This window comes from Vulpes vulpes, chromosome 14 (genome assembly GCF_048418805.1).
Source record: "Vulpes vulpes isolate BD-2025 chromosome 14, VulVul3, whole genome shotgun sequence".
Lineage (NCBI taxonomy): Eukaryota > Metazoa > Chordata > Mammalia > Carnivora > Canidae > Vulpes > Vulpes vulpes.
Window position 1 is genome coordinate 38,205,953 of NC_132793.1, and position 24,109 is coordinate 38,230,061.

Here is a 24,109-nt window from a genome sequence, read left to right on the forward strand (position 1 = left end):
ACTCTGAGACAAGTAGGATTTTTTTTTTTTTTTTGGAAAGGGGAATGTAATGGGACAGAATATAGAACATTACAATTTAAAACATGCAGTTGATAAACATGCACATTTAGGCTAGTTATCTGAAATGTAGGAGGTCATTTTCAATCACCCAATCCTCTTACTCAGCCACCCTTGGGTTCTTTGAGGACCATGGACTTAAAGGGGGTTAAGAGACTTGAACAAGAATTGAACCTCTGCTGCTCATCACACCACCACCCAGGAGTTGACTAGTCAAGGTGACTCATCACTCTGTACCAGACCAAGAAATAAAACTAGAGAGTTCATGTCAAGATTACTTTGTATGAAGATATGATCCTGCCCAACACCACTTGAAACATTTCATCTACGTTGAGAATTAATATTTGTTTCTGTTATGTCTACATGGGCAAGTTCACTCCAGATTATTCATGCTATTCCATATGTGAGATTTGCAAAAGAGATTTTTCAAAGATTTTTTTATTCAGTTTATCCCATATGTGAGATTTGCAAAAGAGATTTTTCAAAGATTTTTTTATTCAGTTATTGAGAGGAAGAGTGGGTTGAAATGGCAAGATCTTTCAAGGAACTTCATTAACTTATGAACCTCGATCATTTTCCTTTTGTTTTGTTTTGTTTTGTTTTTCACCCTCTGGAAAGAAAACCTAAGGATAAAAGAAAAAAAAGAATGAGGCTTAAAATATAATGCATTTGAACTGGAAAAGACAAGCATGCCTTATCTTTAAATCATTTTGTATGGATTATTTCATTCATCCTGGTCATTTGTGAACTTTTATCATGAGATTGGCAGGTGAGGTGTTGACCCTGCTTCTAACCCGATGTGGACTTAGAGAAAGTGGCACCAGCACCTTCCAGCTGTGACCTTGGACCTTTGCTCTGGGTCCTGGAACAGGGCACACATATTTTTACACTTGAGTTTGATAGGTTTAAAAATGGGAGTGACTAACTGGGAAGATTTAGCACTTGGGCAGGAGGAGTCCACTGGGTGACAGCAATTTGCTCTCCAGTCGAATTCTCTCACTTTCTTACTGTTTATATTTGACATGAGATACATTTGCAAACTTCCCTCATAAGCTGTTGCTTTTCTTCCGTGCTGTGTGGGAGCTGCAAACTACCCTAATCCATCCACATCGCCAGGTTTATCTGGGGCTGCCCTGGCTAATTTACTCTTCGCCAGGAATTCTGTTTCCTCCTCCAAGGGAGGAAGGGGCAGAGAAAACCAAAAGAACTCTGGCTGGGGCCAAGAAGCTCCAATAACTAGACCTGCGATTTTAAAACATTTCATGTTTCTTAGCACCTACCTGGGCCGAGAGTGGATACCAGGCTGGCTTCCTACAGTTTCTTGTCCTCCCTCAGACCCAGTCCCTTGGAAATCCCTCAGTGAATGGGAGCGGAGGCCACAGAGAACCCCACCTGGACGGGCCCTCTGAGGACCCAGGCATTGTTGAGGGAGGAGTTAGTGGCCATTTCCTGAAGATATGTGCTTCATTACCCGCAGGGGACCAGACAGAGGCAGAGAAAGAAGCTCAGGGCTTTCTGTGTTTTCTAAAGGTTTCAGGCCACTGGCATTTCAGCAACAGCTAATACAAAACAGATGGCCGGGTGCTACGCTCCGCTGGCTTTCAACCGAGGGGCTGCCTCCATCATGATTAATCACCTGTGCTGGGGGTTGGACAGTCCTACCTGGCCTTTTTTATATGTGTGGACCTCAGGTGGGGGTGAGCAAGCCAAGTGACAGGCATTGCCTCTCTGCCTTGTTGCTGCTTCTGTGCACAGAGGACAGCTTGGGTGTATCCCATAAACACAGAATCAGCCAGCAAACTGAACTCCAACGAGCAGGGGAAGCTTGTCTGGTTGTACAGAACTGGCTTGCCAGATCTTCCATCCCTTCATTGACTTCACCTTGAGAGTTAGGCAAGGGTAGAAGTTTAGGGCAGCTCTGTAAATTCTGCACTTGCTTTGAGGCCTTACAAAATTTCCCTAGCAAGAGTGTGAAGAGGATCTGTTTGTCTTTTAGATGGCATTGGGGCAAAAGGTTAGTGTGGTCACTTCCTTCCACCCGCCCTACAAACAACATATCCTTTTACACCATGAGTCCTACGGAAGCTTCCTCTTCGCTTTTGTCTCTTCTATGTGGACAGACTCTGAGATGGGGGAGTCTGTGATGGAGCACATGTGGAATTCCATATTGGCTCAGTAGAACAGGAGAAAGGGAAGAACATGATTCCAGCTGTAGCATCTCAGAGGGGGAAGGGGAGCTGCTGTTACATGCTGATCTTTGTTTTTCCCATAAGTGGTTCATTTGCAGCAAAGCAGCAAAACCCCCAAAGGCAGTGGGTGCCATGCCCCAGCCCCACTCTTGTCTGGACAAGTTGTGGAGAAAACCAGTTACCATACCAGCCACAGCTGGGGAGGATTAAGCAGGTGGATTTGTGCCTGGAGAAGCCCAGCATGTGCTCTGGGCTAGAGAGAATGAATGTATTAGTTTTCTATTTCTGCATAACAAATTACCACAAATTTAGCAGCTTAAAACAACATCATTTATTATCTCACGGTCTCCTTGGGTCAGGAGTCTGGTTCTCTGCTCCAGGCTCTCACAAGAACGAATCAAGGTGTCCGTGGCTGGCCTCTTTTCTGAAGCTCAGGCTCCTCTCCTAAGCTCACGTGTTTGTGGCACAATCCAGCTTGGGGGTTTCAAGAATGAGGCCCCCATTTCCTTGCCAGCTGTGAGCTGGTCCCTCCCTGCTCCTAGAAGCTGCTTGAACTCCTTACCACACAGCCCCTCCACCTGAAAGCCAGCAATGGAGAATCTCCTTCACATCAAATCCCCCTCTCTCTTCTTGAATCTCTCTTCAAGGAGAGTCCAGTCCCTTCTAAGGGCTCACCCGATCAGGTCTTAAGGACTGGTTAATGTCCCTAAAATGTATTTTACTCTTTTACATTTACTAATGTCCCTAAAATGTATTTTACTCTATAAGAGTAAAATACAAGTTGATCATATGCTTCAACTTGAAAACTAGAAATGAAAATTATTCCTGTGAACACTTAATTCTGGTGGATAAGAAGCCATTGGAGGACATGTCCCTGGCACCAAAAAAATCCAAACAACAAATAAGAAACTGAGGAGGGCACAGGACCAGCCAGATTGGGTGCAAGTGCCACAGGTTACTTCTGCTGAGCTCAAGGGTGCAGTGCTATAGGGCAAATCCAAGTCGGACAGTTTGGGCTTTGGTTCAAATTAATAGATTTCAACATTTTGAACTGTAGAATTTTTTTCAAATGAAATGTATATGGAAGTCCATTTAATAAGATATATATAGTTTTGCAACTTTATAATACTCATCATATAGAGCCTATTGTGTGCCAGACTCTTCTAAGTGCTTAATATTTAATCTGCATAGTGGAATGTAATGCATATTAATATTATTACATTGTCATTATTCCCATTTTATAGATGAAGAGCCTGAGTTACAGAAAGATTAAATGCCTTGCTCAAGAAGGTAGAGTTGATTTTAGACCCAGGAAATTGAGCTCACAGTCCTTGAATATTTGGCCTTGATGCTACTGTTGTAGTGGGTGCAGGTTGAGGGGCAGCTGACCTGCTAAGCCTTCCCTCACTGTCTCCCCACACCCCCTATATAAGGCTTCTCCAGCGCATCCCCAGCAGACACTTTGAAAGCCAGAGGTTGGAATCATGTAGATAGCTGCCTCAGATGGCCACTTTCACTAATTACATCGTTTCTCAGAGACTTTTCGGGAACCCCATTAACCCAGTTTGCTCAGCGCAGGACCTGTCCTTTGCCACCTCCTTTGTCTTCCTGCCATAGGTCAGAACAGTTGCTGACACGCACCTCCTCACCCACTTCAAACATTTGCTGCCAGTCTGGCTTCCTACTTGTCTTACCACCTCCAGTTTTTCCTTCATCCTAATCTACATTCTATATGCCATGAGCTTTCTCTTCCTAAATCCCCTCAGAACATGGTATGTCCGACTCATGTTGCTGCCATGGCTCCCTATTAACCACCAAAAGCTTCCAAATCCTAGGGTGCTATTCACAGCTGTCAATGGTCTGACTCCACAGATCTTTCTCATGACTGCGATGCAAACGTTGTGGCAAGTGAGTTAGCCATTTCCCAGGTGCCCCCTCACCTCCAAACTTAGATGCATATATTAACTTATCACCTCTAGCTCTTTGCTCCAAAATCTCAGAGCATTTCTTCATGGAGCATTCCATTTTCTACCTTCCATTACAGTCACATGAATTTTTTGAGTCTGTGAGTTCCTTGAAAATAGTAGATACACTCACCATTTAATCCTCCACTGAACCCAACAGCCACTAAATATCATCCTCCCCCAAAGTCCTAGGAAATAGATGGGGCAGTTGTTGCTATCATCCCTATTTAACAGAGCAGTAAATGAAGGCTCAGAGATGATGAGTTACTTGCTCATCTTCATTTAAAAAAAAAAAGGAAAGGAAAGGGCAGGTGGAACCTTAGGTACAAATATGTTGACAGTACAAAATACTCTGAAACAAAATTGCTTTCTGGTGTCTTCAGACCAGAGGATCAGCCTTAGTATCTTTGTAGAATCAACACCCACAATAAAAGTTATGGCTTCAAGCAATGATTCTTAACTGGTGCACAACACAGTTACCCCAGGAGCCTTTCTGGAGCAGAATCTCTACGGGCCATGGGGAGGCTTTATTTTATGTATTCTAGAAAAGAAATATTCTGAGAATACTCCAGTGTGTTCCTCTACCTAGGAATCACTAATTTACAAAGTTCCCAGAAGGCCCCTTGCCTCCCAAACTACCCCATTTAATGTAGAAAATCCATTAAGTTGGAACTTGATAAAATAACTGCTTTCTATTTAAATGCAGATTCAAATTAAATCTTATCATTCATTCTATAAGTATTCATGAAGCACTGCTATATGAAAAGCCTGCCAACTTTGTCTAGATCTTTCTTAAGGCTCTTCTGCTCAATTGTATATTATTTGATATCTGCCCTGTCTCCCATTAGATCATTTCTTTCCAAACAGCCTCAAAATGTTCTCATCTTCTGCTTTACCTTAGCAGCTGGCCCGGCTCCTGTACATAGTGAGTGCTTTTCATTTGTGAAATGTGTGAATCCGTGAATCATGGAATTCACACCTCATCAGAAATGAGTTTACCAGCTTCTCTCCAAAGAACAGACTTTGATTAGACCGGGGGTGCGGCCAGTTTCCGGGTCAGCTGGGTAAGACATCAATGATCTTCCAGACTCAGTTTCTGTATCTGTAAAGAGGTCCTCAAAACACAGTTTCTGGCTCATAATAGGTACAAAAGACATGTCCATTCCCACCTCTCCTTGTGGCTTAAACTCCTGAGGGTGTATATGAGCAGTGGGTAGGGAGGTGGACACAGTGGCATCCTCTGGGGGTTCTTGAAATCGGGCTGGACAGACAGCTGTCCACCCTTGATGGCCAGCCTCCTTGCTCCTGCGTGCATTCCCCGGGGGTACAACTAAGTGGCCTGAAGAGTCATTGGAACATGTGTATCTGACTATAAAACATGCTGTAACCTTGGAATCCGGACATCAAAAGGGAGAGCTTCAGTGCCTGATAAAAATGTGTGTTCCTCTCAGCAAACCACTCCAAACAGTTTTCTCCATCCCACTGGGAAGTTTGTCACTGCTAATGTGATTCTTATGGTCTTGCTGCTCTATAGCCTCTTGATCTTTACTGAGATCACTCTGCCCCTAAGTGTGTTGGAAACAAAATGTCCTATCTGGTGTCCAGAGCTTAAAATAACAGACCGCTGGGTTCCTGCTGTCATGATCCATGGTCCCTCCCCATTACCACCACCACCACCTGCCCCTGCCCCACAGAGCAAGGGGGAGAAGCTGTGAGTCAATGGACAAAGAAAGGGCAAGAGGCAAGGAAATTAGGCATTCTCAGGCCATTCAGACATTCTTTAATATCAATGTGATTTACTAGAAAGATCGACTTCTTAAATTGTGAGAAATGTTTTGCAGAAAGACTCTTCCCATCTCGTAAAAAAAAAAAGGCAAAAAAAAAAAAAAAAAAAGGCAACATTTTTCAAGCAATGCTACCTAAAAGCATGTTTGAGTTTGTTCAACTTGTATCCCAACCGTTGTGGTGGTGTGCTAAATAATTTTAGGAGGGACAGCAGCAAGTACTTCTTTATGTGCATCTGTATGCCTGGGGAATAATAAAATAAGTCACTCTCTGGCATCTGCACATATTCATGTTTCCTCTGTTAGCAAATGAGCTTACAAAATCTGCAGAAAATAGAGAGTGGCACCCGTGCTGGCTCACAAGCTCACGAAATCCGCCTCTTCCACTTAGTCTCAGAGGGAAAGGTCTCTCTCTTTTTTTTTTCTTTCTTTCTTTCTTTTTTTTTTTTTTTTTTTTTTTTTCATGCCGATGGTTTAGCAGACAACAAATTTTCCTTCTTTGGCTTCTGATGGGTCATTCTGGGAGTCTCCACTGTCTGCAATGCCTTCTGGCCCTCTGGAGATTGAGTTGCCCCAAACATATTTTTGGAAACGCCACAGACGATTGTTTTTATTAGGGGACTGCAAAGCTTTGTAGTGGGATGCTTTGTGTTTTATTTGTTTTCCTTCCCCTGCCCCAGCTGTTTTTGTTTTAACAGCATTGGAGAGAAGGTTAAAGTGTTTGTGGCCTCTGTTAACCTAGCCCATCTCTCAAGTTGGCAGAGCTAGAAATCTGAATGGGCAGAATAGGAATGTACAGGTCAGTAGGATTTTTATACAGCCTCATAAGAGGAGTGAGGTTGACAGTTGGGTTGATCTCAAGTCAAATGAGCACTTTGGAGCAGATAACTAAGGAGCAGGTCCCCCCCAAAACACACACACACAAAACGTACTTTCTAGGCACCCAAGCACTGCTGGGAGGTAATCATGCCAAACAAAAGGCTATAACATGCGCCCATCTTTTATTTTCCATGTCCAACTGAGAAATAAGATATAGCCAGGACACAATCATGCACTTAATACAGACATGCATGACTTTGGTCTTGGACTAGCAATGATGACTGTTTCTGAGACATCCAGGTCTCCATGGCTATACCTTGTAGAAACCAAAATTCATGCCTAATCCTATCCTGATTTATATTGATTTAACTGGTCTGGGATACATTCTGGGCATGGGATTTTGCCAAGCTCTCTAGGTGATTCTGAGGTGCCATTGAGGTGCTGGGACCTACTACCCCATGGAAAAAAGTAATTAAACTTCCAAACACCTTCTGCATGCCAGGCACAATATGAAGCATGTTTCTATATTAACCCCTTTATTTCCACCAATCTTTCTGGATGATGAGCTTACTTACCTACATTTTACAGGTAAAACTGAGGTTTTAAAGCCTTACTCCAGATGGATTTCAGTTTTTTTAGTCCATTTAACTCCAAAGCCTCTTCCTTTATCAGAGAACCCAGAATATAGTAAAATAAACAGTCTGTATAAACTCTCTAGAACACTACATAAGAGATCAGCTCATTTTCTTAATTATCTGAGCAGAAACCTTCTCTGTCTTCTATGTAATATGTGAAACAAGAACCAGAAATTGTTGAATTAGAGGCTTTGAGTGTTAGGAAGGGAATGTGGCCACAATGTCCATTCTCCATGCCACCCTGGCATGGCCATCTCTGTACAAAAAGATAAGTGCTAAAAATTCCTCCTACTCTTACAAGGCACTCTTCAAATGAGGATCTCAAAGCCCACCATAATTAATAAAATCACCCAACATCCTGTCTAGATGAGTAGCATTTTATATGTATAAATTCCTCTTTGCCTTCAGGCCCTACAAGAGTAGAATGTTTCCAATTTTAAAGAGTGAGCAATAGAATAATTGAAAGGAGCTGTATCTTGGCCGATGCAAAGGACCTCAAAGGCATTAATGGTGATCTATATGAGGAAACATGGTGACCGTGAAGTGTATCATAACGGCTTGTCAGTCATGCTGTGCTAAATGATTCAAAGATAGAAAAGCCAAGGCAATTCTTAAGAGTCAGCTACCCCTGGGATCAATATTCTGATCTATTTGGTCCACTCTCCAAAGGATCTAGAAGTAGTAAAGTGATGATATTAGCTGATGATCCAGTTACTTGGGTTAATCAAGGCAAAGGGGACAGACGGGGCCAATTAAGTAGCTGGGCAACCCAGTGATAGATGAGTCATTATGAGCAAGCGCAAAGATAATGCCATTGGGAAAAGCAATTTAAGTCACTCATGCACTTCCAGGCCAGGAAATCCTTCTAGTCTTTGAGGGGGATCATTTAGGAATCATCAGACCCAGCCTGATGAAGTCATCTATTCATTGTGTAGTTAACGATCAACAAAAGAGCTAAACATACAAGGTGACAGGCCATATGGAATACATTTTGGTGGCTGGGATGTATATCTGTGCCTTCATTTGAATCACCTTCTTAAAACAAGTCTTACTTCAGCCCCTCTTTTTCTTTCCCTTCTTCTTCCACCATCTCCCCCTACTCCTTATGTTCTCACCTTCTTAAACGTGCAGTTTTGATGTATAGATGAATTTTTTAAAGTGAAGAGGTAAAGGATCTATACCCTAAAAACTACAGAATACTTCTGAAAGAAATTGAGGAAGACACAAAGATATGGAAAAATATTCCATGCTCATGGATTGAAAGAATTAACATTGTGAAAATGTCTACCCAGGGAAATTTACGCGTTCAATGCAATCCCTATCAAAATACCATGGACTCTCTTCAGAAAGTTGGGACAAATCATCTTAAAATTTGTGTGGAATCAGAAAAGACCCCGAATAGACAGGGGAATATGGAAAAAGAAAACCATAGCTGGGGGCATCACAATGCCGGATTTCAGGTTGTACTACAAAGCTGTGATCATCAAGACAGTGTGGTACTGGCACAAAAACAGACACATAGATCAATGGAACAGAATAGAGAACCGAGAAATGGGCCCTCAACTCTATGGTCAACTAATATTCGACAAAGCAGGAAAGCATACTCCCTGGAAAAAGACAGTCTCTTCAACAAATGGTGCTGGGAACATTGGACAGCCATGTGCAGAAGAATGAAACTAGACCATTCTCTTACACCATACACAAAGATAAACTCAAAGTGGATGAAAGATCTAAATGCGAGACAAGAATCCATCAAAATCCTAGAGGGGAACACAGGCAACACCCTTTTTGAACTTGGCCACAGCAACTTCTTGCAAGATACATCCATGAAGGCAAGGGAAACAAAAGCAAAAATGAATTATTGGGACTTTATCAAGATACAAAGCTTCTGCACAGCAAAAGAAACAGTCCACAAAACTAAAAGACAACCTACAGAATGGGAGAAGATATTTGCAAATGACCTATCAGATAAAGGGCTAGTTTCCAAGATCTATAAAGAACTTATTAAACTCAACAGCAAAGAAACAAACAATCCAATCATGAAATGGGAAAAAGACATGAACAGAAATCTCACAGAGGAAGACCTAGACATGGCCAACAAGCACATGAGAAAATGCTCCGCATCACTGACCATCAGGGAAATACAAATGAAAACCACAATGAGATCCCACCTCACACCAGTGAGAATGGGGAAAATTAACAAGGCAGGAAACCACAAATGTTGGAGAGGATGTGGAGAAAGGGGAACCCTCTTGCACTGTTGGTGGGAATGTGAACTGGTGCAGCCACTCAGGAAAAGTGTGTGGAGGTTCCTCAAAGAGTTAAAAATAGATCTGCCCTATGACCCAGCAATTGCACTGCTGGGGATTTACCCCAAAGATACAAGTGCAGTCAAAAGCCAAGACACCTGCACCCCGATGTTTCTATCAGCAATGGCCACAATAGCCAAACTGTGGAAGGAGCCTTGGTGTCCGTTGAAAGATGAATGGATACAGAAGATGTGGTCTATGTATACAATGGAATATTACTCAGCCATTAGAAATGACGAATACCCACCATTTGCTTTGACATGGATGGAACTGAAGGGTATTATGCTGAGTGAAGTAAGTCAATCGGAGAAGGACAATCAGTATATGGCTTCACTCATACGGGGAATATAAAAAATAGTGAAAGGGATTATAAGGAAAAGGAGAGAAAATGAGTGGGAAAAATCAGAGAGGGTGACAAAACATGAGAGACACCTAACTCTGGGAAATGAACAAGGGGTAGTGGAAGGGAAGGTGGGCGGGGGTATGGGGTGACTGGATGATGGGCACTGAGGGGGGCACTTGACTGAATGAGCACTGGGTGTTTGTTATACTATATGTTGGCAAATAGAACTCCAATAAAAAAATACACATATAAAAATTAAATTAAATTTTAAAAAGGAAAAAAATAAAGTGAAGACAAATATTCTCCTCCTCATTTCTAGTTCTGTCCCACAAATAGGTTGCTTTCTGTACACATACAAGTTTCCAACACTTCAGCATGTTACAAAACAATTCAATTTTAAGCACCAAGGAGGATTTGTCTATGCAAATTTATACAAATAGTTCTCTGCCTTTCCTTCTCTCTTACTTGTATCCTTGTTGCAGATCTCGAATTTTAGGGTTGAGGGCTTATCTTTTCTTTTTTGAAGGAGGTGGATGGGAAAATAAAAGCATATATGAATTAAAGTAAACCATACTTCCACCTGTGTTTCTGTAAAACCAAAGTCCCAACCAGGGACCCTAAAGTAAAGGTTATCAATGACTTCCCGACATATTGATAAATTCAGCAAACCACTATTTCATTGCCTGACTTGTCTTCTCCCTCCCTGATTTCTCTGTCTCCCTTTTAAGTTCATTTTCTTCCCAAGTACCAAATTTTGGATTCTTCAATCCCTATCCTCCTTCTTTTTTTTTTTTTTAATAATTTACCCATTGGTCCAGTCTTCATCTTGCTCCACACTTAACCACATCTTACCTGGTTCTTAATCACTCTTTTCTTCTACAGACCACTGGATCATTGCACCTGTTTCCTGTACCTGAAATGCACCCCTCTAATTTTTTACCTGTTAACATCTATCTACCCTTCAATCTCAGGGCACTCATCATGTGTTGACTTCCTCAGATTTGGTCCAATCTATCTAATATCAGTTCTCAGAACACTACATAACATTCTTCATAGCACTCATTAGAGTTGCAATTCACATCCATTTTTATATGTAATATGTCTTCCCACTAGACTATAAGCTCTTCCCTGTTTCCATTTATTCTCTTCCAATTGCTATTAACTACCCTTGTACTGCCTGCTTCTCTTCTTTGTGGTTTATCATCACTGCCACTGACCAGTGTCTTCCTCTGTCTCAGATTCTGAGAATAAACTTTTCTATGTCCCTCAATTTCTAATCTTCATACCAATTGTCGGTTCCCTCTAAATATTTCCCATTCACACTCTACCAGCAAAAGGATCTTATTGGTATAATTCATATTCATTATCTCTTTGGTGATAGACTATCTCATGGTTCTCTGGCCAACACCCAAATGGACTGGCCTTCAATCAAGGCTGTCATGCATCTCTTAGCTGGTGCCAGCATGGTGGAACTGAGAGGTCAGCTTTCCTGAAAAAGTACAATAACCCAGATGCTTTCTCCATCACAGCCTGCTGGCAGAGCCAAAAAGGAGTCTTCCTAGAGAACTGAGGTTGTGTGAAGGGTAGGAACAGAAAACAGGGACAACTGGATCATTCAACACCCTCCTTGTTGGTTGGTGTTCCACTCAGCTAAATTTCCATTCATTTGCATATATTGTTAGCACATTTAAGAGGTCATAGAAATCAAGTAGATTTGGGCCTGGTAAGCAAAGAAAACCCTCAAAGGAAGATCTGAAGTGTTTTGGGAGCAGTAGATCTTAGTGAAAAATGTCAGGTGATTAGATAAAGAATATGCCCTTGAGGAGCTGTCTGCTTCTGGTTCACTCTTCTCAGGAGTAGCCCTTCTGGCTCCCCACCCCAAATGAAGAGAGTTCATCAGTCCTCCCTGTGGTAGGCTTCAGACTCTAGTTCTTGATGTCCTACCCCTTTTCTCACAACATGAGGCTGTTGAAAGCTTGCTCAGTGCTCAACTTCTGAACTGCCTCTACTAGAAAAACTTGGTAAAACAATGATCCTAACAACTGGAAGAGATACATTTTTTTTTTTTTGAGCTTGTAGTGAAGTATTGGCTATCATCTATTATCTGGATGGACATCATCCATTGCTAATCTTGGGCATAATGTAGAGATAACAGCACAGATTCTAGAACCTGATTACCCGAGTTCAAATTCTGGCTCTGCTACCTACCAACTATGTGAACTTGGGTGAGTTACTTGGCTTCTCTTCATGTGTAACACAAGATTATAGCATTTAGTTAAATACAATTGTTGTGAGGACTAAATAAATTATTAAATTTCAAGTGCTTATAACAGTGGTGACATTACGTATTTGTGGGCTATAAGTATTATTGTTGTTGATATTATTGTCCTTTAGAGGTAACCTCATCCAATAGGTGGCCACTTGAATTACTCAAACATATTTGGTTACAGGTTGTATTAATTCAACTCAAAACAGCTTAAGAAAAAGAAATGTATGGCAAATCGAACTCCAATAAAAAAATATATACAAAATAAATAAACAAACAAACTCTTGGGACTTCATCAAAAAAAAAAAAAGAAAAGAAAAAGAAATGTATTGGTTCATACAACAGACAGTCCAAAGGATAGACTCACTTAGGCATGGCTAGACCTAAGGGTTCCAGTGATGCCATCAGGATTCTTATTGTCTTGTACCTTGGCTTTGAGTCAATATCATTCTCAAGCATGTTTCTTCCATATGATGACAAACATGTAGCTTAAGGATGACTTCATTCATGTACTTCTTCTTCAGCAGATCTGAAAGATTCTGATAGGCCCAGGTTGTATTTTGTCATGAACCAATAATCAGGAGAATGGAGTATCTCAATTGGCCAGACTTTGGTCCACAATACCCTTAGAGCAAAGAGGAAAGTGAAGGCCAATTCTACCTGAACATGATGGCCCCTCTGAAGGAAGGATGTTGAGCACGAAATGCCCACTGCTCAACTCTCGGTCAGGACACAGTCTGAGGCCATTTTCTCCTGGAAGGAACTGGAGACTATGATTGACATATTTACTGACATTTTAGCCCATTTTCCATCTGTAGATCCAGGAGGGATGTTCGGAATATTGAAAAACTGGTCAAGCAAGAGCTCTGATCAGTTTGAAGGGACCCCTGGCCAATCATAATGGAGGTCAGCTGCAACAGCTGTTCCTGTTCAACAGGTACTTTGTATCAAATGCAAATGTTGGACTGATTTCTAGAGGACTCAAACATCCAATTCTGTTCAATTTTCTGTATCAAGCAGATCAATGTATCAAGCAATACACTCTGGTTTGGGCTGTTTGCCCTCTTGCCTCATTGGAGACAGCATTAGCATAGACAGATGTCTTCAGAACTTTTCCACTCTTTAATTCCCTTGGTCATCTCATATGTGTGACCCCTCCCCCCTCCCACCCCCAGGACACACATAGAAGACAGAGGCTAAGCTTTTGAGCTGAAGTACCAGTGACCTAGAAATGGACACACATACCTTCCTTGACCCCCTGTTTGGAGCCCACACTGTCATTTTTTATCCTTGGGGAAAACAGGCCTCCTTCTTCCCTTCCCTCTACTCCTTTACGTCTATTTCTCTATCACTACCAAATGCCTCACGAAAGAGTTCTGGTTTCAGCTGGACCTTTTTGTTTTGTTTTGGTTTTAAATACTTTATTTATTTATTCACAAGAGACACACAGAGAGAGGCAGAGACATAAGCAGAGGAAGAAGCAGGCTCCCTGTGGGGAGCCCAATGTGGGGTTCGATTCCAGGGGCCCAGGATCATGCCCTAAGGTTCAGGCAGACGTTCAAACACTGAGCCACTCAGGCATCCCTGACTTATCTTTTCTGAGGGATGTGCTACCCCTTCACGTTCAGGTTAGGTGAAGTACCCTTTGATTAGAGATTTGGGTGAGAAGCAACTTAATGGGCCAGCTTAGCTGGGCTAAAAAGCCTCTACCAACAACAGGGTCGTGTGTGTGTGTGTGTGTGTGTGTGTGTGTGTGTGTGTGACTTCTTGTCAAGTCACGAGTCCCTTCCCCTGAGTTAATGTCTTCAAAGCACTTAGCACAGAATCCATATACAGTAGCTACCTAGTAAATGATAGCTCATCTCCTTCCTTCTTGCTAGACACACCCTCTGACCCTCTAGCTCCCTACCCAGGCTAGCCTGCATTTAGTTGCTTGCTAGCAGTACCTACCAGCACCCACTCCCCCCACCAGTCCTGTCTTCCAGACTCAGGACAGCTCTTCGGCATCAGTGCCCGTACCTCCTCACCAAGAGACATCATCTACCCACCCTATTTTGACCCCCTCCCAGCTAATGATGCAGGCCTACAGAAAAACTTAGGAATGCTTGCCAAGTCCATCTGACCTTTGCTTCTCTCTTCCTTGTGAGAATTGATGGATTTCACGCCTGTCTCCTTTTAGGGTTGCAGAGAGTACGGCAGCTGGCAAAAAACACGAGATACTTCAGACAGAGACTGAATGAAATGGGATTCATTATCTATGGCAATGAGGAATCTCCCGTTATTCCCCTGCTTCTTTACATGCCTGCTAAAGTAGCGTAAGTATTCAACGACTTCAGAATAACACTGAAGCCCCAAGGTGATCTGACCAAGACAGTGCTCCTGTCTCTAAGAGGCTCAGCATAGGCATTGCTTGGAATGGGGTGCCAAGTTCAGAATTCACTTGTACAGCTTCTTGGAAGCCACCTGTCAGCCCAACAGCAAGGCCTTTCCATAGGTCTCCTAAGAGGGGAATCAAGTGTACTCTACTTTCAAGCCCTGTGAATCTGGGTCTCACCCCCTAGGCCTCAACTGTAAATTAAGGATAATCCTGTGCCCTCCTTCTGCCCCACAGTCTTTTTCAGGGGCAACTTCTGGAGACCATCTCTCCCAACATTTGAAAACAATATTACCAGGCTCCATGCTCTCTCAACTAACCTTTCATGACCATCCTCAGAAGGAGGCAGCCTTATTTCACATGTGGAGGAAACTGAGGCTGAGGACAGTTAAATAGTTTGGCCAAAGTCATACAAGTTGAGTAGTAATAAAATCAAGAGAACATCAAGAGGCAAATCCAAACTTAGGCTCATGCCCTTAACACCAAATTTTAATGCCTCGCCTGTTAACCCATGTGGAGTTGTTTCCCACTGACTGTAATTCTGAAATTGAGCATGAGAACAACTGCATAAGGAGAAAAAATGACTTTTTCTCAATATGGCATAGACAATTTTATCCATGAGCCATTCTCCACACTGCCACAGACTACCTCTATTATTAAAAGGAAGTTAATTAAAGTCCTTTCTAAATATAAAATGTTTATTTGGGTGTCTGACCATGTGCATGATGGAAAGTAATAGTCAACATATATTTATGAGATTCTGAAGGTCCTGACTCTCCTGCAACATAACCCCATTGTTGGAAATTTCTGCTTGACTCTCTAACAGTCTGAATAGATTGGTAGAGCATTTTAAGTATAAAGAAGAGGTTCGGGGGCTATCATTTGAGAACTCATGGTGGATAGGACTGAGTTATGAGTTCCCAAAAGATTAATTCTTCAGTGTACATTCTTGTATCATTTCACCATAGCAATACAGCAAGCAGTTAAAACACACACATGAGTTCTTTAGCATGTACACCGTTACCACCAATGAGCCCTTTGCTCACAGATCTGGATCAGGCTAACAAGGCATGGAATGAGTGATCAAGAGGAGAGTGTGCTACAGAAATGTCACATGGGATACTGCTTGGTACTTAAGGCAGGGAGCAATGGCAACAGTGATTCAAAGTATCATACAATCCCAAACCCTTTACCATCTGATTTTGGAAAGTACAGAAGAAAACCTACATTTATTCAGAATGGCTGGCAAAATGGTATGTTCTGAAAGAAAGATTTCACACTTAGCCCATTTCTATCTAGTATTTTACCATTAGCTCAAATGAAGACACCAAAAATAAATTTATTTTATTTTTGAGAGCCTAAAGTGCTCAATGCTGGAGGGTGGCAGTAGGGAGGATGCCAGATAGTTCTGACTTTGATGGTGGGGGCTGGAAGTAGAATATTACCAGGAATCCATGTCATGAGAAGAGTCCATGAAGAGTAAAAACAAATGCATTTAAGTTTAAGAATTCAACTTTGCAATAACAGAAAGAGAAAGGGAGTACTGCTCCTTTATATTCCAGGAGTCCTAAATGGACAACAGCTAATGTAAAAAATAAAATCAGACGGTGTTATGTATAAAAACTGTGCTCCCTGGTGTAGTGAAGAGTTTAGAATGAGGAAAAATTTGACTCTGCCCCCTGCTAGCTAGAGGATCTTGAACAAAGTTGCCCAACCTTCTGATGCCCCAGTTTTCTCATTTTTAAAACAGGATGTAATAGTACCTATTTCATAATTGTTTCAATTAAACATGAAAAAGTCTATCAGCATTTATGTTGTCTCTTAAATAGGAGCTATTAGGTGGGAGCTGTTCTTATTAGTAGTTCATTGTTAATATATATAAAGCACTTAATATAGTACTTGGTGTACTATCAGCACTTAATCAGTGGTAGTTATTATTACTACTACTAGTACTTCTACTAGTATAATGATTATTAGTATTAGTTTCAACTGAGTGCAAGACTGAGTCACCATGGTTGCATGGCTCTCCAAAATAATTATTGCAATCTTTGGTTGCATTAATAAAAATAGAACTTTTGGGAAAATAATAGGTGGAGACCCTGCTATCGTGTGAATCAAATATGCCATGTTGGACATGGGATGATATGTCAAACTATCTAGTACCTTCCAGTGAAGATGTTATTTACGGAGGAGTTAATGTGGCTGAATGCTGATTATATGCCAAGACTATTAGACACAGTGATCACCTATCAAGGGTGGACTCTTGGCCCTTGTTTATGAACAAGGACACCAAGACCCATAAAATTTAAACTACTTTCTAAGGATCACTCAAGTTGTAAGCAGTAGGGCCCAGAATTCAAAGCCAGCTCCATTTGCCTCCTAAACCAGGGCTCTTTTCAGTGCATTGCACGGCTTCTGAAGCTTTAGTCCACAGGGGGAAAAATGCACATCTCATTAAAGCAACACAGAGTATAAGTTTAACTCTCAATGGTGAATTGAAAGACATCAATCACTGCAAATGGAAAAAAAACAAAACAAAACACTAATTGCTTGAGTTGCCTAAGGAAATTTAGTATAGGTTAGTTACAAAAGGTAATGTCATCTACAGTTGGCAGGAGTTGCTGCCAAGAGCTTCCCTGCTGCCTGGCCTTGTTTTTGTCTCAGATATTTCTTCAACGGAAAGCTTATATGGAGAAAAGCTTTTGAGACAAGGAATTAATTATATAAGCCAGTGGATGAGCATATCTTTCGTTTGCTCATTTTCAACCCTTTGATTTTATTAAAGCACTATGATTTCTCCACATGTCCACCCACTGCAGATGAAAATACAGTTTCCACCCAGATATCCTTTTGAGCAAAGTTTCACTGCAACTCTATGCTGGAATCTTCCGTGACATTCAGTATAATGTGATTTCACCCATAAAACATTCACTTACATAATCAAGGATATATTGCATTTACTATCTGGTGCAGAGTTTACATTTTCCTTCCATGGACCTTGTCATACACTTGCAGGATGGTAGGATACAGGATGCAGTGATGCTGCACATAATGCAGTGATAATGTTTTATTATTATTATTATCCACATAGTCTAGTTTCTTTCAGCTCACACTGGCTCTAATTTGTTTTGGGGAGTACAAACCCAGAGGCTCATTATATAAAATAAATGTTCAGGGCAATCAGACACATTAACTAAAGGAGGCCAGGTTTAGTAGTGTAAATTTTAAGCCCCAAAGTGCTCCAAGGAGGCCTCAGATTAGCCTAATGAATCAACAGTCATATGTTTTGCTCTACATTCTCTGGCAAAACTCGCTTCCTCTGGTACAAAGAGAAACATGCAGACAGTGAAAATGGTCTTTGGGGAGTCCCGAAAACTAGCCTGAGATCATGGGTCAGGTGGTTTGTATTCTAGCAATAAAAGGACTTGCCTTGTTTCTCAGATAATTATGGGCTCTCATCCTGTGTAGTTCCATGGGCAGCCTTCCATAGGGTGAACAAGAAAGAGAAAGAACAGCCTCTGCTTTTCAAGCTCTCTCAGAAAGCTTCAATCTCCTTGTTAATCTTCCCAGTCCAAATCAAAGGCGAATCTTGCCTTGCTTGGGCCATGGGGCCAGAGAGGCTGTGTGTTCAGTAGATCTTGCAATCTCCATCACTTCATTTGATAACATGCATTCTGCATGAGGCAACCAAAAAGGCAGACAGCTCCATTGCAAGAGGAATGAATAAATGACCAGGCTAGCTCTCTATGTCTGATTCAAGAATTCTTCCTGAGTTATGACTGGAAGTTGCCGTGGTGCTGCCAGCTTCCAGCCTAAAAAAGGACACCAGAAACCTCTTAATGCTAAAAACAAATCTGAGGCATTTACCTTGCTTGTGGGCAGAGACATTTAGTAATTAAGGTTTCCTGCAGAGAGCAACAGAGCACAGAGTGGGGAAAGATTCACTTAGGGGCATTTTTTACATTGGCGCTTAGCACAAAAAAAATCTACAGACATTGAGAGTTCAATATTCTAGAGTCATTACTGAAATTAGCTCTGAAAAAAAGGGTCTAGAAGCAATGAAGGAGAAGAAATCACAGCTGAGAAAGGTTACACCCTGTTTCAGAAAGCTACCGACAAGCCTCTCTCTGTGTACACATTTCTTTTTTTTATATATTTTATTTATTCATGAGAGAGAGAGAGAGAGAGAGAGAGAGATAGGCAGAGACACAAGCAGAGGGAGAAGCAAGCTCCATGCAGGGAGACCGACGTGGGACTTGATCCCGGGTCTCCAGGATCAGGCCCCAGGCCGAAGGCACTGGGGCACTAAACCTCTGAGCCACCGGGGCTGCCCTGTGTACACATTTCTTTCCCCATGTCCCTCTTGCCCCATTTCCCCTTCAACTCAATCAATGGGTTTAATATCCTTGAATATACATGGGTGTATTCATGCACACAATAAAAAAATGAGGAGACCCTTGCTATATTTCCATCTCTGGTTTAATGGGGAAAAAAAATCTTTGGCTCCAGAGTGAGAATATAGCTTGGGATTAGCTCCTGCAGACTCTCAGATCCTGGTTCTCAAATTATAGTCACTAAGTATAGGCTTCTTGAAATTTCCCTACTCTATTATTGGTATTAAATTTTTAAAACATACAAGTTTGCACTTAATATAGGTTGTTTCTTTATGTAATCGCATTGTGTTAGCTGTTGGGTTTTTGTTTCTAGGAATCCTGCAAACAAAGGACTTTACATCAATGCCAACTTGTTAAACCAGGTTCATGTACATCAGCATTTTCTGCTCAGTGTCAAAGACTCAATACTCACAATGCTCTAAAGAGTGTGCCAGGTCCCATAATATGCACACTTAGCTATGGGTGCCATCAAGGAACTGCCCCATTTTCTTGTCAATTGTATGTAAGAGAAGTTTAGTAATTTCAGTCATCTTCTACTTATTGTTATAAGAAATGTCAATTAGCCATATTCCTTTTCTTGCCACATGATTTTGTCATCTCTCAGCTAACCTTCTCTTTTACCTTTCCCATAGGGCGTTTGCAAGGCATCTGTTAAATAGAAAAATCGGGGTGGTGGTTGTTGGATTTCCAGCTACTCCCCTCGCAGAAGCTCGGGCTCGGTTTTGTATTTCAGCAGCACATACGCGGGAGATGCTAGACACAGTGAGTACACCACAGGCCAACAGAATCACCAGTACTGGTACCTTGCATTGGGAGCACGTTCTTTTATTGAGCTAGCTTAAGTTTCCCTGGGTTTCTCTTAGTGTTTTAGAAAACCAAGACTAATAAAACTCACTGCTAAAAAACAAGGGTATGCCAACAATGCCCAACAATGTGATCAACTCAGCGAATAGAAAAAGAAAATGAGTTCAGTGAAGATTTGACTCAAGGCAGTGTTTTGGTTTCATAAAAAAGACTGACTGAGTAGCCATATGTTGTACTAGTTACTTGTTCCTAAATGCAAAAGCTAATCTGACATGCTATTTCAGCACTGACTGCCTGCAACCTGACACTTCTCATAGCCGCCACGTCCATCATAATAAAATATGACCCAACTAAGCAACATGTTGGCAAAGCAATAACAAAGATAGGTCCAGACCTACATGGTGTATAGATGATTTAAAAACAGCATTTCATTGTCCTTTGGTTTTGATCTTTATGTGAATGAGTGATAGCAGAAAACTAAGCTATCTCAATCAGTTTGGGGTTGATGGAACTGTCTTTAGTGACAAAGCAATTTAGCAAACCCACTGAGTGTCTACTACGTGCAAAACCCTAGGGCAAAAACTCTAAGAGGAGATACTAATAAATAAGCAACTAGTTATAATACCAGGCAGAATAAATTCATCTTGGAAAAGAAATATAGACAACTGTGGAACATGAAGGTGGGAATTATACATGAAATTATATGAACTCATTCACTATATATGAATAAGTTATTATATATGAAGATGGAAATGAATTATGTGTATATGTATAATATACATGCACATATAACAATCCATAATATGTATGAATATGGATATTATATATGTATGTATATATATTTCATAGGAGAGGTGACTTTTGAGTTGGGCTTATTTGAATAAAAGTTGTGGAACATCATCCAAGGTTTCCAACCAAGGGAGTGATATAATCACATCACTACAAAATAAATGTGACAAATGGATTAGAAAGGGAAAAGGCAAGAAGGGACCTAAAATGGAGCTGTCTGAACAAAACAAGAGATGTCAATGTCAGTGGAAACAAAAGTAATGGATCTATTAACAGACATTATAAATGCATAGAGTTGGCAAATGGTTGGATGCAGGGCATTTGTGGGAAGAGGGAATCAAAGACAATTCAAAGTCTCCAGACCTGGTGAATGGAAGGATGGTAAAGCTAAAGCAGCTGTATGAGATAAGGTAGACAATAAAGAACAGCCAATCATCACTTGGCCTGCGGGAACAAAATGAGCTCAATTATAGACAGATTGAGATTATACATCTATGGGCCATCTGTGGAAAAGAAAATCAGACTCTAAAGCTTAGAAGAGTATGCAGTGCTGGAGCTTCTGTAGTTTAGGGAACTGAGAGATCATTTTAGCTAAAGGAGAAGATATAATTTCCAAATGCAAGTGAACAGGCCAAGGGCAGATTCCTACAGACTGCCTACATCCCAGGCTAGACATAGGAATCATAGGCGAGGAACTAGACCTTGATGGGGCTGGAACAGTCTGAAAAGGCATGAATTAGGGTACTGTTAAACACAGTAAAAAGGAAAAAGTTTCAAGGAGGGGAAGAATCCAAACATCTCCAAGAAACTATAGCAGCTTTAAGTGGGATGAGAGATGGGAAGAAATTTTTGTGATTACACTTAGTAGAAGCTTGATGTTCCTCAGAGCAGACAGTTTGAGGAGAATGTAGGGAACAGGAATAAGAATACAAGGAATAAAAAGGTGAATACTTTGAGCTCAAATAAAAAATTACACACACACACACACACACACACACACACACACATAGTGTCTGTCTTTCTGCTTCACCACTACATTCTTAAGATTTAAACCAGTGTCTACCTAAATAAATAAATAAATAAATAAATAAATAAATAAATAAACAAACCAGTGTCCACTACCGAATGCATATTAATAGTTTCTTGCATGACACACTAATAATTGAGCTAACTCTAGGTTTTGAGATGCTGGGTGAACCTTGTTGTTATTGTTCTTCATAGCTTTCTGTGTTGTTCAGGTTCTCCAAAAGGAGTATGTATTTCTGGTAATTATTTTTTTAACAAATTGTTTCTTTTAAATAGAAAAAGTAGGCAAATATTTCAAGAGCTTTGACTGCAAAAGAAAGAAAAATAGATTTAGAAAAGCCCTTGAAAGACTTGAACATGTTTACACATTAAGGAAGGAAAATGGGAGAGGAAAGGACACAACCAGGGAGCATGCTCCCAGAGGTGATGGAGAGGCAGTGGGGGATTTGTATTTTTTGTAACCCCCAACAGCACTGAGATATTCATGAATACCCAGTTCTGGAGACATCAGACCTCATGGTTCTCTTCGCAAGTTCTTAACTCCTATGGAATATCTAGTTTAGAAGGAGCACTGGGACATCATCTCAACAGATGCCTCTAAACTTTTGAAATCAGTCACTTATATCAATAAAAAAAAAACTATGGGCAAACTCCTTAATCTACACATAAGAGAAAGTGAAAAATGACCCTTGAACAGTAAGCTAAAGGAGAAGTGAGCACTTGAGGTAGTGAGCACATAGAGGTAGCTAACTGAACATAACACTCATAGGAAATACATGTTAGTCCCTTCTATGACCATGTTTGGTACAAGGCAGAGATGAGGCAACTCTACAAATATGAAGTGGCTTAGAATTTCCTTCTTCTAACACGAGTGATGACTACACCTTTACCAATGACCTCACTATAGTCATCCCATCTTAAGAATTCTACACATATATAAAAAAGAATTCTGTATATAGCTAATCACTGAACTTCACTTGTTCAAGACAGCATCAGCCCAGACTGATCCCTGCTTCCTTAGAGTCATCCTGAGCACAAGTCCAAATGTGGTAAGAAGCCTTTCCCAACTCCCTCTTACTAAGATGGTTCTTCTCTAATACATGCTTCCAGCGGCCACAAGTAAAATAAACCTACCTTTGTTTGAGTACAGGTGTGCTCTGCGTAGTCTGATCAGTGGGCTTCAACATGAATCCATTTATAAGTTATATATGCATTGCCAATATCTTATGTACATTTTATGGCAGACTCAAAAATGGAAGTTAAAAAGATTGAGATTACAATGAATAGAAATCCTCTATTCTTCTTCCACACCTTCCGTCAATTGTCTCTCATATCCCCCAAGTATGCAGATGCCCACTCAGAGCTATTCCATCCCCACCTTCAGCAAAGAGCAATAGACACTATCCTAGTTTGACATCATTTTAAATATAACTTTTGTTGCTTTGTCCTAGTCCTTAGATTTGATGTGAAAATTTACGAAGTACACTGAAGTAAAAAGAATGTTTTAACTATCCATAATGCTACCAAACAGAAATCAATGACTCTTCCTATATTGGTGGATATCTAACTTGTTGCCAGTTTGAAAGACTACCCAAAGAGGAGAGCCCATAAGCTCCACTTGTCATTCATTCCAGTGTTAAAAAAACATCTTCACCTTTTTCAAAGCATTAGATCCTAATATTGCCCTCCTTGTTTTACAGGTCAAGACAGGCCTAAAAAGATTAAAAAGGCATGCCCAGTACCATAAGATTAGTGATATACTAGAAATTAAAAGTACATTTTGTCTATTCTGGGTCTCAGTCTTGGACCCAGAATTTTCTTTGGAAAATTGGGGATACATTTATCTGCCTGAATTGAGAGAACTGAAACAGATGAGCTTTCGGTCCCCTTCGGTTTTAAGTCCTACGATTCCACGGAATATACAGATGAGTATTTAAAGCTGAAGATGAGGAAATATGGGAGAAAGGGAACGATATTAATCAGCTCCCACAATGTTCCCTTTTGCCCCTGGCCAGGTTGATTTGCTGTGTCATGAGGACATAAACCCAAATGTAATCTGCAGCCTTACCTCTCTCTTTCTTCCACAAAGTTATACATGTCATTAAACTTTAAAATAAAGTCTGAAAGGGTAAGCATGGATGGTTTTAACCCTCTCCTCACACCCTCCAAAATAAATTAAATATTCATAATGTGGGGTAGACTATGAAAAAGTATGAAATAAAATGAGTTAGCCTCTAACATTCCTCTAGGGCTGGTTTATAAGCCATACCTTAATGATTTGGATCTTTCTCCGTTTCTTTAAAATCAAGGAAGCTGGCAAAAGAAGATTGAATCTCAGTGAGGTTCTGGATCGCAG

General features: G+C 40.9%; 1 protein-coding gene and 2 long non-coding RNA genes across 4 annotated transcripts in view; 1 reads left to right on the forward strand and 2 right to left on the reverse strand.

Moving 5' to 3' along the window:
• Positions 1–24,109, reverse strand: part of LOC112922752 (uncharacterized) — a 217,799-nt gene that overhangs the window by 142,442 nt on the left and 51,248 nt on the right. The window lies entirely within an intron of this gene.
• The window catches only part of SPTLC3 (serine palmitoyltransferase long chain base subunit 3), a 148,929-nt gene that overhangs the window by 120,890 nt on the left and 3,930 nt on the right, over positions 1–24,109 (forward strand). For both annotated transcript variants that reach the window (XM_026002406.2, XM_072736404.1), the window contains exons 10-11: positions 14,546–14,681; positions 19,767–19,896. In XM_026002406.2, coding sequence (XP_025858191.1) covers positions 14,546–14,681; positions 19,767–19,896 — 266 coding nt within the window. The remainder of the gene's footprint in view (positions 1–14,545; positions 14,682–19,766; positions 19,897–24,109) is intronic.
• On the reverse strand, positions 480–24,108 carry LOC140595401 (uncharacterized). Its single transcript, XR_011996980.1, has 2 exons — positions 24,023–24,108; positions 480–680 (listed from the first exon to the last, which is right to left on the reverse strand). It is a non-coding gene; the product is annotated as an uncharacterized lncRNA (long non-coding RNA).